Below are 17,808 nucleotides of genomic sequence, written 5' to 3'. Positions count from 1 at the left end.
TTTAACTATTACTTGACCGCATACAAAGCGTCATTTACTTAATCACGACAAATACTGGACAACCCTATATATGCAGAAAACAGAATAGAGTTGAATGAATTGTTTCATATTCATTACAACTGGAATCAGTGCGCTGTTGACCTGGTTTTGGGCCTATTTGTGGTGCATTGCTATCTAAACACAACAGAATGAAAATGTGTTTTTGAATGCGCATAGACAAACATTCTTAATTAACTGAATACATTGTTTCAAATCGAATTCAATCTGCAGTACAAAGAACTAATTTACTCAAGTTCTTGATTCATTTGGTAAAGGATACAATGCGTTACGAACCAAGTGTTTTTTACACCACTCTGCTCGGAGTGAAACAACAGTATTCTCTAATTACTGCAGTCAAAGGTTGTCTACATATTATGGCTGATGGCACTAAATTTTTGAGCTATTGTTAGAATGTTCTTATTTAGTATAAAATTATTTCGCTGTAACATATAATGATAAGTGTAGCGACGTGCAGAAATAATTAAACACTATTTGTTAAGTTACTATTTATTTCTTTTCGTAAAACTATGTCATTCAAATCGCCAGTAACACATTTCATTCATTTTTTCGCTTTCTCAGTTAAGGTGCTTCTTCAAAAAACTATATCTGTTTGCAAATTTGTTTGCTTATATTGATCAGTTGCTTTCTGTTTCAGTTGCAACAGAACCTATTTAGCCTCTCGGGTCTCTTCTTGCAGTTTCTGGTGTTATACTCAATAAACTCAAATTATTATTCTAATTGATGTTTTTTTTCGCTGTAAATCGCTTAGGCTTAGTGGCCATATTTTTCAACATTTACATTTATATTATTTCGGTTAATATCCATTTTACTGATGATAAATTTCTTCCCCTGAGTCTGCATTTGCTTTCCGCCGGTATTGTTATTTGTTCATTGCTTTGTTTTTCCAAGTTAGTGCAAGCATAGATCAATCACCATTTTTCTTTCCTTATAATTATATCTTAAAAACACCATTAAGCCTTTATTGCGGTTTGAGCTTTCCGTTCTTCCGATATGTCTTATTTGTTCTTAAATAAATCTTTCTTCTACCAGGCTTCTGTATTGGTTTACCTCGCTGTATTTGTACAGTGATTTTAACCGGGTTTGTAAACTCAATTCAACTAAGTTTATTTATTATTATTAGTATTATTATGAACTCCTAAAACAACAGAATCTGCATGTTTGTAAATTTACAGTTTAGATTAAAAAAAATTGACCACCGTCATGCCTTTGAGACGAGCTTGATCTCGAGTTGACGAGTGCATATTCATAGAATAGCAAAACCTTAAAATCACGTATTATTGCTTAACTAGAATTTAGCAAAGTTTGTAAGTGTCTTATTATTAGTACCGCAAAATATTGAAAATCGGTTACCGGTTACTCATCAGCTATTCTCTAACAATTATAATACTAAAGGAAGGTCAGTTGACAGTCTCGATGGTTTTCAAGGAACTGCATATTCACAGAAAATCGAGTTACCTAAAAGTATGCCAGCAATTGTAATTTATCTTCCAGGGAAAGCCTATAAGGATCAGTTCTAATTTCCATTTTCCCTGGCAACGGATGAGCGAAACGCTTTTGACCTACATAAATGTTCCTTCAAAATGCTTTCCGGCCCCAGAACCCTTCGCTATCGTTTGTGCGCTCCACTTATGCTTTCATGGTCAAAGTTCCTAATTTCTCAAGAACAGCTCATGATGGCAAGGAAAAAAGTATGTTAAAACAAAACTCAAATGCTTCCAATGCAATTTAAAAATGAAACATTTTGATAGAAATATTGTGGACATTCTCTACATTCATTTACATACTTAATTGTTACAAAAGTTGGACACGGACAAATTCTGTGTTGCATAGTTTTGTCCTACAGTATAACAAGAAGTAGATATAAATCTCGGATCCTATAAGTTTTCAAATAATATGATTGTTTTTCGCTAAATAACTCACACAATTTATGTAAATAATAAAATTCGGTGGAAAGCAACTGTTCTAAAGAGCATTATGAAAATGAAGCACCGGAATGCTTGCAAAATTACTCGAAACGCAAACATCCCTTGACGAGGTCACGTTATCAAATCGACTTTTTATATGCTCTGATCTCTGCTTTATTCACACTCGATGAAAGCTCGTGCTCAAAATAGCATGGCAAAGAGACTTTAAATTAATTGGCGTGAGTTTTCTTTGTGCGGGGACGTATTTGCTTGCTTTCTTCCTTGGAACCAATCAACTTTAAATATTACACAGAAGAAAATATATATAATATATATAGATAATAACTCTATTGGATACTGGAAAGTCGTTTTATAGGAACTACACTCTACGAGCGTTATATCTTTTTGTGAAAAATGAATCTGGATTAATTCCTTAAAGGTCCAGACTTGCAACCCTTCCTAATAGAAGCCATTACCTATATGATAGTTCACGTACTTCACGTTTCGATAATAAGCTTCGTATTTTTTTTATTACTTTAGACTATATTTTATACATTATAAATATCTGAATCAGGAGACTTTACTCTTGTATGAGTTGAATAATGGAAATTGGTGTTATGTCTGAAATATATCAAGAAAAACGCATTAGATAGAAATAGATGGGTGCTGAATTGACGTTGACTATTTGATTTAATTCGACAAAATAGAACTCGTATGTCTTCAAGCGTAATACATTTCGCAGTTGTTTGTTCTCAGATTGGAATTGCATCGTCTGACTTAGAGACGATTCAGTTTTGCCGAGTTATATTTCGACATGCTAAAGATGTGCACCAAAAGCGCGTCTTCTTGGTTTTCTTTAGGCTGAATTAAGTTTGGAAATAAGGACTTATTCTACTTTTATTTTTTTTGGGATAATGCACTTAATTACCAGCTATTTATACTTTTACCAGCTATATAATTTTAATTAATAATTTTTAAATCGAACTTTATGAAACTGCCCACGAAGAAAAGAAAAGACACTTAAACAAACTGTTAATATTTGCAACAAAATACTGCTTTGAAAGCCTGAGAGAATTGAGAAAGCATCTGAAAAAAAACAGGAAGACGGAAAAAAAGAAGAGTTCACTACTGATCTCTAATAAAACGGTGACAGAAAAAAAAACGTTAGCAACCTTTCAAATGCATTTTATGCACCGCCATAAACATTTAAAAGCAGTATTAAATTCGAAGTTGACAATATTAATAAGTACAGACATCAAACTGTCGTTATTAAAAGACAACAATAACAAACAACAGATACATATATTTTGTCGTTTTGAGCCACCCTGTGATAACTTGAAGCCTGATACTGAACTATTTCGAACTACAGCATTTTAAAACTCTAACCTTTGTATTACGTTAGATCTACAATTCGTATCCAAGAACTTTCAATGGACAAGAATCAGAAATTGTTTGCCAATTCGAATATTTTCAGTCAAACTCTATTAATTATAACAACAAAATCTGAAATCAGGATGCCATAACCTATGAAGGAAAAAATCTGGGCCGCCCTGTATATATTTTTAGTTAGTTTTGAAACTAAGATTATTTACCTACCGCTCGTGGGAATTAAATTGGCTGTAAATGTTAAACAACATTGCCGATCATTTTTTTTTCATCCTTATAACTTTACAAAGTTCAAGTTTCGCACATTTGCCACAAGTACTCATTGAGTTTAGAAGTTTTGTCTGTTTCAAACCGAGAGAAGCTGGATCGAGTTTTAGAACCATGTGTAAATTTTACAGATCTAAATGTAGTTCAAATTTTTGCTCCACCATACGATTTTACTGGCAAAATGAGATTATGAACGAAAAGATAATGATGATGATTACAGACTTTAAATATCCAAGATTGGTCGTGGTGCAGAAGGAGACAAAAGAGAAGAATACAATCTTGACACAAGAAACAACCGTTTAATACACAATAGTTTCTTCAAACACGATCGCAGGAGACGGCGAATTTGGATATCTGGATCAACAGCAGATAGGAAAAATACGAAAGTCAGAATGAAATCAAATTGTTTTAATTCTGCTAAGGAAATGTAACAAATAAGGAAAAATCTACCCTGGTACAGACATCAATACTGATCATATTTCGGATGTTGTGTACTGTAGGCTCGAGAGATTCCTAAAAATTATAAGAGAAGAATAGTTGAAAACTACTTAAAGAAGAGAGAAGTGAGTATAAAAGAATTCAGATGGAACGAGAAACGAAAGCAAAGGCGCAAAAAGAGGAAATTGATGATTTGCTGCATTCTCTTCTCGTTTCGTAATAACTGTTAACGTATAAACCCAAAACCATACAATAAACATCCGGTTAAACGGTGTAACAGACAGATAAGGGATAGGAATTTTATAATAGTGGCTACCATATAAAATGCGTGATTGAAGAAATCATGTACCGAGTTTAACAACATGTAATAATGTATAATTAGCTGGTAATTAAATGCATTATCCCAATAAAAAATAAAACTAAAATAAGTCCTTATTCACAAACTTATTTCAGCCTAAAAAAACCAAGAAGCCCGCGCTTTTGGTGCACGTCTTAAGCAGATCGAAATATAACTCGGCAAAATTTAATCGTCGCTAAATCAGGCGAAATTATTAAGTAATTTCCATTACAAACAAGCGAGAAATGCAAAGCGCTAATTTTTAAAACACACTAGAATCTTCACGCTTGAAATAATTGAAATTTTTGGTCAATTTTAAGCAATTTTTGATCAGTCGACGTTTAAGCGACGATATCTTCCTTATTGTAAACTGAAAAGTCATATATTGGAAAACTTTCTGAGACGAAAGGAACCGATTTAGCTCAGAAAACACGTTTGCGAAATTTCGATTTTAGACCGAAAATTTTATAAGGGGTGGAAGTTATTTTTTTCTAAAAACTACAAGTTTCACAAAATGCCTCGAGTTCTGCATCATTCTCATTCCAAAAATTTACATAATTACACCAGATGCTTTAAATTCGAAATAATTCATATTCTTGGGCCATTTTAAGCGGTTTTTAATCCATCACGATCTTTAATAGTCGATATATTTTTACTATATGCTAAAACACATTAAATACGACTGTCGCGGAGCATTTTAGGTCAACAGCAATTCAGTGAGATTAAAAAACGAAATGCGAAATTTTGAGTTTTGACCGAAAATTTCATGTGGTGGTGGTCATTTTTTCAAAAAATATTAAGCTTCTCAAAATGGCTGACGTTCTACATCATTTACATAACAAAAAAGCGAGGACATTCAAATAAGAACAAAGCAGAAGTTTTAAATGAAAATAATGGACATTTTTGAGCAATTTTAGGCGGTTTTTCAAAATTGGTCCGTCACGGTCTTCAATTAACGAAACTTTTTGCATTGGGAACTAAAATACATTAAATTATAGAATATATCGAGAATATCGGGGAGCTTTTTAAGTCACCAAAGTGAGTGAGACCAAAAAAACCAATGTGAAATTTCGATTTTTGACCGAAAACTTCATAAAGGGTGATTTTTTTAAAAAATAATTCAAGTTTCTCAAATTGCCTGTAGTCAGGTACCACTTCTTCTCATTACAAGGAACCAATGAGTGCAATGCGCTTAATGAAAACATACCAGGAGCTTCAGATTCGAAATAAGTGACATTTTTGCCAAATTTTACTTGTTTTTACCAATTGCACATACTCGTATATGTCTTCTGCCTCGCTTACGGATGAAAAACTAGGTCGGATGTCTTCTTTGCATGACCTGACTATTTATTAAAAGGAAAACTAGGACATTTTCGAGTATAAGTGGGAATGATGGATATTTCCGTTGACGACTGCCATTTGTTTGGCTTTTCACGAAAAGTATCTACAACAAAAACATTTTTTTAGCTTAGAGACAAATCGCTAGATGAATGATTGATAACGGATTCTCACCCTCGCCGTTATTTGAATAACCTGAATATATAGATATCGTTAAGTACATGAATAATACATTTAAATAACAGAATGTTTCCATAATGACACCATAGTGTCTTAGAACAAGTTATTTAGGTAGATATTTAGAGTACGCGTAAACAGACGACACGCATGTATTCGGTTTTTATTTTAAAGATATGTAAAAATAAATTAGATGTCTAGAACTCATTTCCAGATAAATAAATTCGAAAATCTAAAAATATACTGTTGATTTTCTAATTCATAAATGTAGAAATAATCTTCATTTGCACCCAAAACGCTCTGGCTCAATCGGGCATTCAGCTCATGTCTTACCCACGCATATTTATTGTTAAGAACATTTACAGTGAAGAAAATAAAACCAAACTAATTTTCTATTCCGTTTTCCATATAGTTACTCAAGTATTCTGTAAGGGTCAAGGAAGGGAAACTCGGGATGGTCTAGTTTATCTTGTTAGGCAAAGAGGTTTCAGTGTAGTCCAGCTGTGTGGATTATCCTTTCAAGTTGTTTGTTTTCAAGTATATTTATTTTGATGAAAAGTAAGCATTCTGGTGTTTGAAGTTCGCAAAGTATGTGACAAACACTATCAAAGGCCTTATTGATGACCATAAATAGACTGGCTGTTTCCCTGCCGTTCAAATGTGTTATTTGAACGTGCATGTTTTTTTTTGCTTAAACGAGGAGTGGGTGTATTGATCTGAAGCCTAATTGGCATTTTCTTGTATACGTATATATTTATTTTTATATATGAGCTTACGAACAATCAGGAAATCAAGAAGCATCTGAGAAAGAAATGCTTGGTTTGATAAAATTAATCACCGAATTCCAATGTTTCTTAGTACTTAAAAAAATTTGAAGAAATATTATTTCAATCCTAAACAAATACCAATTTCTGCATTTCGATTTTAAGTGTTAGCCCAATTAACATGTATTTTTTATTATTTCAGAATTACCTTCTGTGGCATCACGATGAAAAATTACGTAGAAGCCAATGTTTCTCATAAGTCTCACACCACCATCAAATATGCTATGAAGATGCTCAGCAGTTCTTCTGAGACAATTATTTTCATGTTTCTGGGTGTTGCCACAGTACACAAAGGCCACGATTGGAATACTTGGTTCGTAATATTAACCGTCCTGTTTTGTTCGGTGTACAGAGTTATAGGTAAGTTTATATATATTTTATATTTCGACTTATAGAAGTTGAAGCAATTTACAAGTTACAAACGTTAATCAATCCAATCAGAGAATAAAATTGTCAATATGTTGTTTTTTTTGTTATCGCACAGTTTTTACTGGCGTTATTAAAAAAGCTATAATAAAGCACAATGAAGTGTTAACAATATTAACCCATGTAGAACCATTACGACCTAATAGCGTGCCTTTAACAATGTTGATAGAAAAACAGCTACACAGTTCGTTAACGAATTAAAAAGAAGAGTTGATACTATAAAGGTGTTTGTGCTATTTTTATACATAAATAAATGGCATTTTTCGAAAGTTATTTAGCTTTAATAATAAATTTTGCACGTACATATTCTAAAAGCAGTACGTTGGTGGTGAGATCTTGAACGAATATGTATTATGTATAAGGCAGACAGACAAGAAATGTAGGTTGAAAAACAGATAACTATATGAAGACTCGAGAATCATTAATCAGGCTATGAGCAGGGCTTTTATAAGCAATTTCATGGCAACAAGAAATGATGGAAATTAAATGGATTTCCAACCTACTGGGAATTGCTTAATGGTTCCTTGTTTTTTTTAACGATAATGAATATTGATAAGTTGCAAAGTATCAAATGAAAAAATATTGAATATAACCCAATTTACATTCCATCGCATCATGTGCATAATCTTTTATTTATATTTATATTTTATATTTATTACTAGTGAAAATAACATGTAAGAAGTAGAGTTCCCAAGAATATTAACCAAATTCTTATTTCAGGTGTTATCATTCTAACGGCTATTGCTAACCGATTTCGTCTTCACCAACTGAGCAAAGTGGAGAAGTTTGTGATGTCCTACGGAGGCCTGAGAGGTGCGGTTGCTTTTGCGTTGGTTCTTCTGATCGATCCGAAAATTGTACCACTTCAACCAATGTTTATGACCACTACAATAGCTGTTGTGTATTTTACTGTGTTTTTTCAGGTAATTGTCTCTTTTTGAGAAAAATTATACTCGGAACCCGAAGGCAATAAACAGTAAATTTAAATGGATCAAGTTATGTTCTCATTATTGATTCATGCAAAGCTAGAGCTTTTTCTGCTGCCCCTGCTGTGCATGATCGTGACCGTGAACTTTAGTGTCGTTACTACACACATGCAATTGCATACGAAGGTTTTGTTGAAAGTTAATTAAAACGGCAACATGGAAGAATAACAAATTTAGTAATAGGTTTACAAATTAAAGTTATTAAATTACCATTGCAATTAGAACCGGTTTCGTATGCAATTTTGATCAAATGTAGTTTTTTATATTTGCAAAACTGTGGAGTTCTAAACATATCAATTTTCTATCTCGTTTTGTCTAACAAATGACCATGTTTCTTGCAGGGAATGACGATTAAGCCGCTAGTCAAAATATTAAATGTGAAAACTGCAGAGAAGAGGAAGCCCACAATGAATGAAAGAATACATGAAAGAGTAAGTATACATAAATATCAATATATATATTTTTCACAAGTTGCAAGGGATTTTAAAGATTTAAACATTTCAACTGTTTATGACAAACAATATAGGTATAGTAATAGTTTTCTTTTTTAGCTGATGGACCATGCTATGGCTGCTATAGAGGACATAGTGGGTCAACATGGGAATTACCATATCCGTGATAGGTCAGTAAATTAAAATTTTATCTCTGTAGTGCTAAGCGCACTTTACGACTCGGATAAAGCACCAAGATATGTAAAATAGTAAATAGGTTGGGTTTCATCATCACTATTTTTGTTCACCGTATTTTATTTGATTTTATCCAATATATGCCAACTCTTTTGAAGATCTTTTCATCATAATTTTTCGGCTTTTTTGTTTTCGTAAAATAACTCTATTTTGGTGTTTTTCCTGTGATTTACATCGAGTGTTTCACGGAACGACAAATCGATAGAAAATCGTGTTTCTATGACATGAATTCAAGAGGAGTTTCTAATAGTATTTCATATATCACCTCTTGACTACTATTTTAATTTACCTATTTCAGTATAATTAGCATTGGAGTTTAGGCCTATATTTAGAAATGATAAATAACGAACTATACACTTCGCGTTTCTTTTAGTGTTTAAGGAATATATGAATAACGTGGAAAGGAAACTTTTAAAAGATAGGTACCTGAAGAAATATATTTATTAACTACGCTAATGTTAGATAAAAATCGTAAAGAGGTTGTGTAGAATTATACTAAAACAGGCAAACCAAGAATATAATTCAACGTTTAAAATTGAAAATTGAAAAAACGAAAAAGCAAGGAAAATAGTAAACAGCAGTAATATTTAATCGAAATTCCTTTCACTAAGAATTAACAGCAAATAAAATATAAAAACTATTTTTGAATTTCCTCACGATAAGTATATACAGGGTGCCCCTTACGTACGTGACAATCTCCCGAAACCATATAAGTGAGGTCCAAATAATACGATTGTTCATATAAAACATCCCCGTAACGCAGATATCGGGTCTCAAAATGTACCCTCCAATTTTGCGTTTCTAGTTCTAACTTTAGAATGACTTGGTATATTATAATGATTGCATGATTTTCAAACCGACCTTAAAGCTCTTGAAAGAAACCTGGAAAATAACAGATATCATTAGTTTCAACTTATTATTTTCGGCTTATGTTCAAATAGTTTAATTTTTGGAGGATCATGAAATTTCTACCCAAAAATGGTGTTCTTCTTTTATTTCGATAAATTGAGCCGTTTCAAAGATAAATTGATTTTTGTTTAATCAGCTTTAAATGCTCCATAGGAATTATCTTAAACTACAATGAGTTAAACATACCTTTGGAAATGTTTATTATCTGCTCTCTTTAATAGCAAAAATTTAATTGACATAATTACATGTACGGAATGAGGAACATCCACACGCCTTTATGGAAAGTCGACATGAACACGTGTTTATGGTAAATGTATTATAGGAAATAATCTCATTGTTCCACAACACCCTACATGTAAATTATGTGAATTAGATTTTTACTATTAAAAAGAGCTCATAATAAACAATATCAAAGTAACAGTAATTTTACTCGTTGTAGTTTACATTAATTCCTATAGAGTATTTGAAACTGATTAAACAAAAATCAAATTATTTTGACATTTTTTGTGTAAAAATCTACAGAGTCTCCAGAAATGATATGTGTATTTCAAAATAATATCAACTGTTAAATAAATATGTTTGAACCAGTCCGTTCCTGATTTTTTAAGAGCTTCAGGATCAGTTTGCAAATTAGTTTGTGACCATTTTTGGAAATATAGTTCTCTAAAAAATAATTTCAACGTACAAACTTGTTCAAAAGTTAGCCAGTCGAAATGTAAATTCTGAGGTCCAATATCTCCGTTAGAGGAACGTTAAATATTTTTTTATATGAACAAACCGTCTTATGCTGACCTCCCCTGCATGCTCTCGAGATATTGATTGCAACGTACCTACTTAAGGGACACCCTGTATTGCTATGCCATTTTCATTTTTACTTTTTAAAAATATTTTAGGTTCTCATTTTTCTCAAACTTTTTCAAGCTTTTGTGAAAGTTTATTAGAAATTAAACGCTATTGAAAAACTGAAAATATAAAAATATTTTGTGGATTGTACGTAATTATATAAATTATTTAAGTGTAATTTAAAACAAATTTTGTTTGAATCCGAGGTAGAGGCTTGATAACTTACTGGGTGAACGAATGAAGAGTCGCTTGGAGTGGAATACAATTATTTAACATAAACGACTCATTTCGGTTATTTATGATATATAACCATCATCATAGTCTTCAGTTGTGCATAATCTAGGTGTGTTTTAACCCTTGTAATGTGACTGATGACCGGCTTTTTTCCACCTGTAATTCAGTCTACGCAATTTTAGGTCTTGTTACCTGATGTTGGTTATATATCATAAATAACCGAAACGCGTCGTGTATGTTAAATAAATTTATAGTTAACTCCAAGCGACTCTTCCTTCAATCACCCAATATATAATTTAAAACAGCCGCAATAAATTGATTTTGTCGCGGTTGACTCAAGCTAAAATCAAAGTTGCAAAGCAGGGTTTAAATGGATTTAACGACAAGGAAATTTATGAAAAACCTCCAGTAAAGGATTGTGCAATTCTGGTTGATACAAAAACCGCTACTTTTACAAAGCAATTTTATGTTTCAAAAGAAAGTTTCTTCGTTTAAACAAACAATGTATGTTGCAGATTTAAGCGTTTCGACAACAAATACTTCCGGCCGTACCTTCTACGGAACCACCAAGGAGCTGAACCGAAAATTCTAGAAACTTATTCAAAACTAGCAATGCGAGACGCAATGGAGTACATGCGTCGCAATGCTTCCACCATCGGCAACATTTCCAATACTGAAAGCATGTCGGCAATTTTCCGAAATTATACTTCGTCGACGGGTAACCTCAACGGAAGGTGCGCCCCTAAATTAATAACCTGGTAAACTAACCCGGCACTGGCCGTTCAGTAACGTACGTTAGAGAGTTTCTGGCTGGGGCCCTATTATTTAAAAAAATCATTTGAAGATAAATTCATCAGAATTTCTAAGAATTTTTGTGGTTTAACTGCGCTTGAAGATTGCATCAGAATATATGCAAAGTTGAAATGTAAATCTAGATTCCTGCATTTTAAAATATTTTTTGGATTTGCCATTTTGCATTTTTTAATTATTCATATTCGTAGTAATAATTAATTGTGCAATCAAGTTGAAGAGTTAACATAACTCAACAATAAAGGATATGCATTTAACATCAATTTAGACCAAGCCTAATACATTGAAATGAACTAATAAATAAATATATGTAGTTTATGTAAATAATCAGTTTTTATCTTCAAATGATGATATTGATATTGAAGTGATGTTATGGTAGTGCATGGCAGGTTCGTTGCAGGTTATGCTTTAGGAGTAGATTAAGCATTATATTAGTCCACCCCTACACACATAATATTGTCTGAAATAATTAAAAAAAGTAAGTTTTCAAAAATTTCAAGTGCTCTAACAGTTTTTTATATTTGAGAAATGTGAAATAGCATTTTATGCAAATCAGCAATGAATAACGTAGTTCACAAGTGTATGCACATTAATTAAATCTATCGTGCGATTTATTCGCGATAGTTTGGAATTGCTTGTTGATTCCGGACAATAAAATGCAGGTAATTTTTAAACTTATGCCTTTAAAAGCAGGGGAACTATTAATGTACGCAAAGTAGATTAGCAATACAATAATTGCAACCACTGAGCACATTTCAGATCTTAAGATTTAAAGCAACTTCCAGCACAACATCATGATATTTGTAAACAATTTACACGCTTTGTTTAAACATTTTCGTGTCTGTAAAATTTTTAACTAATTTTGAGGCCTCATAAAGAGAAGTGGCCGATTTTTTGAGTTGCCGCCTCTTATGCAAGGCGACTAATTAACAATAAGGAGTCCGAATACTGATAACTTCCGAACAACAGAGCAGAGCGTTGGCCGTTTTTTAAATTGGATATCTGCATTGATTTTCTAGGAAAACCAAAACACTATTTTTAACCGATTACGAATTTAAATAGACATTAGCAGAAAATTGCCATGGAGCACATTAAGCATATGTCGCTTGTTAAAGAAAAAAATAATTAAACAAAATTTCAAATAGTTTAAAAACAAAAATTTAATTTATAGACCGCATTTAAACATTCAGCTCACATTTGAGAGATGAAGAAGCTTGCTTTCACATTATGCAGATTCTCAGAGTTAAAGCAAGTAGGTACTTACAATGAAAATACATAATTTTTCTGCCAAAGAAGTAGAACTGTTCGTAACTTCCACTTGTAGGAAATGAGCAAAACGTGGACAAACAGGCAGATCGATTCAGCAACGAATTTTGTTCAGTAACGAAATAGAAGGGAAAAAAATTATGTACCTAAAAGCCGAATACTTAGATACCTGGATTTTTAGACCCTCCAAATAAAATGTATCTTTCTACTCAAACCAAACTACTTATCTGCTGCCATAAAATAAACCAAGCTGCCAGATTTATTTATTATTGCCTATTATAAAAACATAGTTTTAAAGAGGATCGATATGTCGACATACATAATGAGTGGAAAGGATGATTTTGGCGTTTCCAAAAAGTTATTTACTGTAAATATCGGTAGAATTGATGCGATTTTTTTCCATGAGAACGGGAAAATTGCCACATGCAGCTCATTCGTTTGTCATCTAGAGTTCTGGGGTTCCCAAAAATCCACTTTCCAAGTCCAGATATTTCCAATCAGGAAAACTTTCAACTTGAAAAAATACATATTTAGGCCAACGTTCACTATTATACGTGTAGATTCTGCAGCTATTCGATTGCCTATTATTAATTGATCATCCTGTATAATAATATTAAACTAAAACTTTAAGACATTTTACATTTTTATATAGCACTATTCAGTTGCCGTAACTTGAACATAACACTTTGCACTTTCATTACAAGTAACTAGTAATAGTTCATTTTTTAGCTCTAGTTTGAGTCAAATTGATACCAGTTCGTGGAACATTGATATGCAAGAACTGGAATATAATCCGTCTAAAAAGGATCTGACCGATGCCAAGATTCATCACCTCCTTGCTGAAGAATTAGTTAAGCCCTATCGGAGGGTAAGTGTAAGTATTGCCAAACATTATTATTTTTTGAAACTCAGACTCGACAAGTTGTACATTTTATTCCAACAAGTTATATATAAAAGTTCATTCTGCCAATTTTTCGACCTTTTAATAAATATTCAGTTAATCGCTTTTACGCTTAAGGTTTTTAATGTTGTTTTAATATGCCTTTTGGAGATAAATTTTCAATCTCAGTCACTTCTCATCCATCTGACAAGAAGCAATAGGGAAAGTGTATTCAAGAACCAATCGGATGAACAAAAACGGATATTTGTAGGTAAAAGAAATTATTCATCTAGATTTAACAGAAGAGGGAAGCGTATTTAAGAGGAACAAAAAATTATTAAGAAATAAATGATATATGAAATTAGAGCCTAGGAAGAAAATCGAATAAAATAAGCTAGTAAAAACGGACAGTGTGAATTACACATCCGAAAAGAAAGTCTTATTATAAGAATAACAATATACTCTGATCGATGGGCCACTTTAAGAACCAAAGCAAATATTCAACTTCAATTTGAATTAATGAGATCTTATTTTAAATACATAACAAATTAATTGTTCATGATAAATGACTAATGATAATAATTATTAACAAATTTAAAGAATGTACAAACCGTTAAGTCCAATGCTTAGTAAACCAATTACCCACAAAGTTTTCTTATTAAAGTAGCCTCAATTTCATTTAGATTTGTAAAACATTCTTATGACAATGAAAATTAATATACATTAGCAATCCTTAATATACGTTTCCGTAAAGCAATTTACTTGTATGTGGTGGTGTCTTATAAAAATTAATTTATTAAATATTTATCGTTCTCTATTGAAGTGATACCTATTACATAAGTATAATCGCAATATCCCTACATATTTATGTATTGTACATTGTAAACATAAACTAGATTAATGTGAGAATTCAATTCTTCTAAAAGCTTTTCCTCATTCAGCGCAAATTGAATGCATTTTAATGACTTCATACATGAAATTTAAATTTTTATTTATTTAAATTCTTCTTTTCTAAAATAATTTTGGATTTTTTATATTAATGTTTATGAGCGTTTCGCAACTTGAAAATTTAATTTAACTGATAAAAATGTTGCTTTTCTTCTGTCGTCTGAAAATTCAGCTCTAATGAAAAAGTTAGTTTTTAGCTAATGAGCGCTGTTTTTTTAATTCAGTAGTTTTACATTCGACTGTAGCTTCTTGACCTTAAGTAACTGATGTCATCTGAAAATTTCATTTGAAAAGTGAACTTTCTTGCATTTTCAAAATTGATCAAAAATAAGTTTATTTTAAGTAAAGAGTGAGATTCGTATTGTTTATAACTTCGAAAATTTTAAATTTACGTAAAATAAGTTTGCGGGCTGGAAAAGATTATAATAAAATCTGCAAGCAATTAATATTCGAAAGCTTAAGTCCAGAAAACAGTTTTTTTTATCTCACCTATAAACTAATTTTAAACTAGACTTAATTTGGTATTACTCATCAGCAAGAACACAAACACATACATGTGCTTAGTTTCTTATTTTAAAATATTCACAAATAAAATAATGAACACAACAATTGAGAAATATTTGAAGTATTATATAACGCGAGAATTGTTCAATGTTGAATAATTCAATGTTTTGATTCGTTGTTTTTCACGATCATAAACAAATAATGGTTGTGTTTGATCGTAATTTTCACTCTCTTGTTGTCAAATCTGAGAACACTAATATATAAAATAAATTAAATTTGAAAAATGTCGATAATTGACCAACGCTCTTTGCTGATTCAATCTTTTGAAGTTTCCAAATAAATTTCAAACTTATTTTATACTAAGTACTATTTTAATTTTAAACGTTTGACTGCAAAAAGCTCAAGTCCGTTTTTACTTCAGCATCGGCGGTTAAGCTACAGTAGACATGCCGTGAACGATCGTGATTTGTCTACACAAGTGAACTACAGAATGCATGTTAACATGAGAAGACTGGTGGCTGATAAGAAACACCATCACAGCCATAAAAGACACAGCAAGAAATTGAATAAGGTAGTAAATGTAAAGGAAAAAATGCCGTTAATTGTATTCATTTTGCATTTGATAATGTTTGTTACAGAACGGAAAGGAAAATCACGTGAGCTTTCCGGAGTTCCAGCAAAATGGAACGGCAAAACAGTTTTCACATGGTAATATTTTTTTTGCTCGAACATTCGCGTTATTTCAATTTGAAGTAGACTTTATGAACTTTTTTCTTGATTTTATTTGTCGTTTTTCCTCGAAAAGACTACATAAGCGAGGTGTTGCACGAGGATGCAGATACTGAGCCCAGATCAAACAGGGAAGAATGGGACAGTCCGATTACTTTTACTGCAAAATCATCGCGTAAGTTTAAACTTGTAAATTATCAGCAAAAAAACAGTTATTTGACATGTGCAGTTTGTGGTATTTTTGGAAGTAATCAAGGTGATTTAATCGTTGGAAAAGGAGCTGCGCAAAAAAGTATTTCTGACAAAAACACATTTTCTAATTTAATGTATGTAGGTACATATGTTGAAATTTTGAGATTTTAAGCTTCATGCTAGACATGATAATTCGTTGTCGATGTGTAATTTAATTTACTGAAGTTCCTTATTTACACCAATTTATGTATCCTTTACTGGCCTATATGTTTATGAAAGAGCTATTTTCAGATAGCATGCAATATCGAGTGATTTACGGTTAGAAACTCATCCAATTTGCCATTGGAAAGGAAATATTGCATTAGGTCAAGGTGGACGGGCAGATTTGCGTTGGCAATTTTTATTTAAGGCCAGTTTTCCACCGACTAAATCAACATATTTCATGCGAAGGTGTGCTGAAATGGCTGTTTGTGAAATTGCTTTTCGTAGCGATTTTTAACTACAGTGTGATTTTTCTTTCATTTCTTATCTTTATGCATATATGTTATTTTTCTTAAATAATATACTTTTTGTTATTGAGTTTTATTTTGAGTTAATGAGAAAGGCATGTGTAGTAGCAACTAAACTAGAAGGGAAAAATATTCATTCTACACATATTATGCTGTATTAGGGCCAACGCGCACTGTTGAGCCTTTAACCGAAGCGAAGAACGCAAGAAAAATAAAGAAAAGGGAAAAACTATGACCACTTTATGGCAAAAATCATATTAAACCGATAAATCCGGATGACTAGCCCAAATGCTAATGAAAATTATACTCTTATCTTTCTTGGGTTTCAGTCAAAGTGCGAAGTAAAAATTTTGAATATCGTTTATTTCATTATGTTTCGGCGAGACAACAGCGCCATCATCAGACTTAAAATTTACACAAACTACAAACACCAATTCACAATTAAAACATGTTGTATAAAAACTATAATTTATAAAGCGTTAAAACATTCATCAGTTCTTGAGGGAGAAAAATTCTTCCTTTGAGGAGAGCAAAACATTTGAAAAACTTACCTCCTTACTTACTTACCATAATTGGTAAATTGTCGCTGAAACGTAATGAAATAAACGATATTCAAAATTTTTACTTCACACTTTGACTGAGACCCAGGAAAGATCAGAATATAATAACAAGTACACGCAGACAGGAAAATAAATCATCAGGCTAATGAAAATGTTACAAATGTTCAACTCTTGTTGAACAAAGTCACAAGAAGAAAAAGTCAAAGAACAACAAGAATTTCAAGATTTATTTCCCGTAACAAGCGAAATAGTGGGGGTGCGGACAAAACATATTTTTGGAAAAGATTTAGATCGAAATTCCTTCGTTTCTACTGGCTTCAGTTAAGATATTGCATCTTCATTTGAATGGATGTAAACGATATTCTTCCTACGGCAGTTTTTATCAGAGCTTCGCTTCGGTTCGATGTAGTGCGAAGTAGTCTGCTCTACTTTGTGTTATAAACGGAAATCTTGGGCATCAATTTCTCACTTTACTTTAGTGTGCTTATTGTTTGTTAGTTTTATGATTTTTTACTCAAATAGAAATTTTAAAAGCAGTGAATTTATTTTGGTCTTTTGTGTTTTAAAAGTTTAAAAAGTGTTTTAAAAAATCAAC

The 17,808-nt window shown here is 31.9% G+C and overlaps 1 protein-coding gene across 6 annotated transcripts in view; it reads left to right on the top strand.

The window, feature by feature from the left end:
- LOC109534536 (sodium/hydrogen exchanger 3) overlaps positions 1–17,808 on the top strand; it is a 41,820-nt gene that overhangs the window by 12,956 nt on the left and 11,056 nt on the right. For 3 of the 6 annotated variants that reach the window (XM_019900269.2, XM_048669128.1, XM_048669132.1), the window contains exons 4-12: positions 6,874–7,091; positions 7,878–8,080; positions 8,485–8,574; positions 8,695–8,765; positions 11,331–11,573; positions 13,621–13,765; positions 15,645–15,803; positions 15,862–15,931; positions 16,029–16,127. In XM_019900269.2, coding sequence (XP_019755828.1) covers positions 6,874–7,091; positions 7,878–8,080; positions 8,485–8,574; positions 8,695–8,765; positions 11,331–11,573; positions 13,621–13,765; positions 15,645–15,803; positions 15,862–15,931; positions 16,029–16,127 — 1,298 coding nt within the window. The remainder of the gene's footprint in view (positions 1–6,873; positions 7,092–7,877; positions 8,081–8,484; positions 8,575–8,694; positions 8,766–11,330; positions 11,574–13,620; positions 13,766–15,644; positions 15,804–15,861; positions 15,932–16,028; positions 16,128–17,808) is intronic. The other 3 variants (XM_019900268.2, XM_048669130.1, XM_048669129.1) reach the window with 3 other exon arrangements.

The sequence above is a fragment of the Dendroctonus ponderosae genome, unplaced genomic scaffold, assembly GCF_020466585.1.
Source record: "Dendroctonus ponderosae isolate FM_Combo_2020 unplaced genomic scaffold, Dpon_F_20191213v2 Dpon_F_20191213_8, whole genome shotgun sequence".
In the NCBI taxonomy this organism is placed as follows: Eukaryota; Metazoa; Arthropoda; class Insecta; order Coleoptera; family Curculionidae; genus Dendroctonus; species Dendroctonus ponderosae.
The sequence above is the reverse complement of the archived record's forward strand: the minus strand, read 5'-3'. Positions and strand labels throughout refer to the sequence as shown.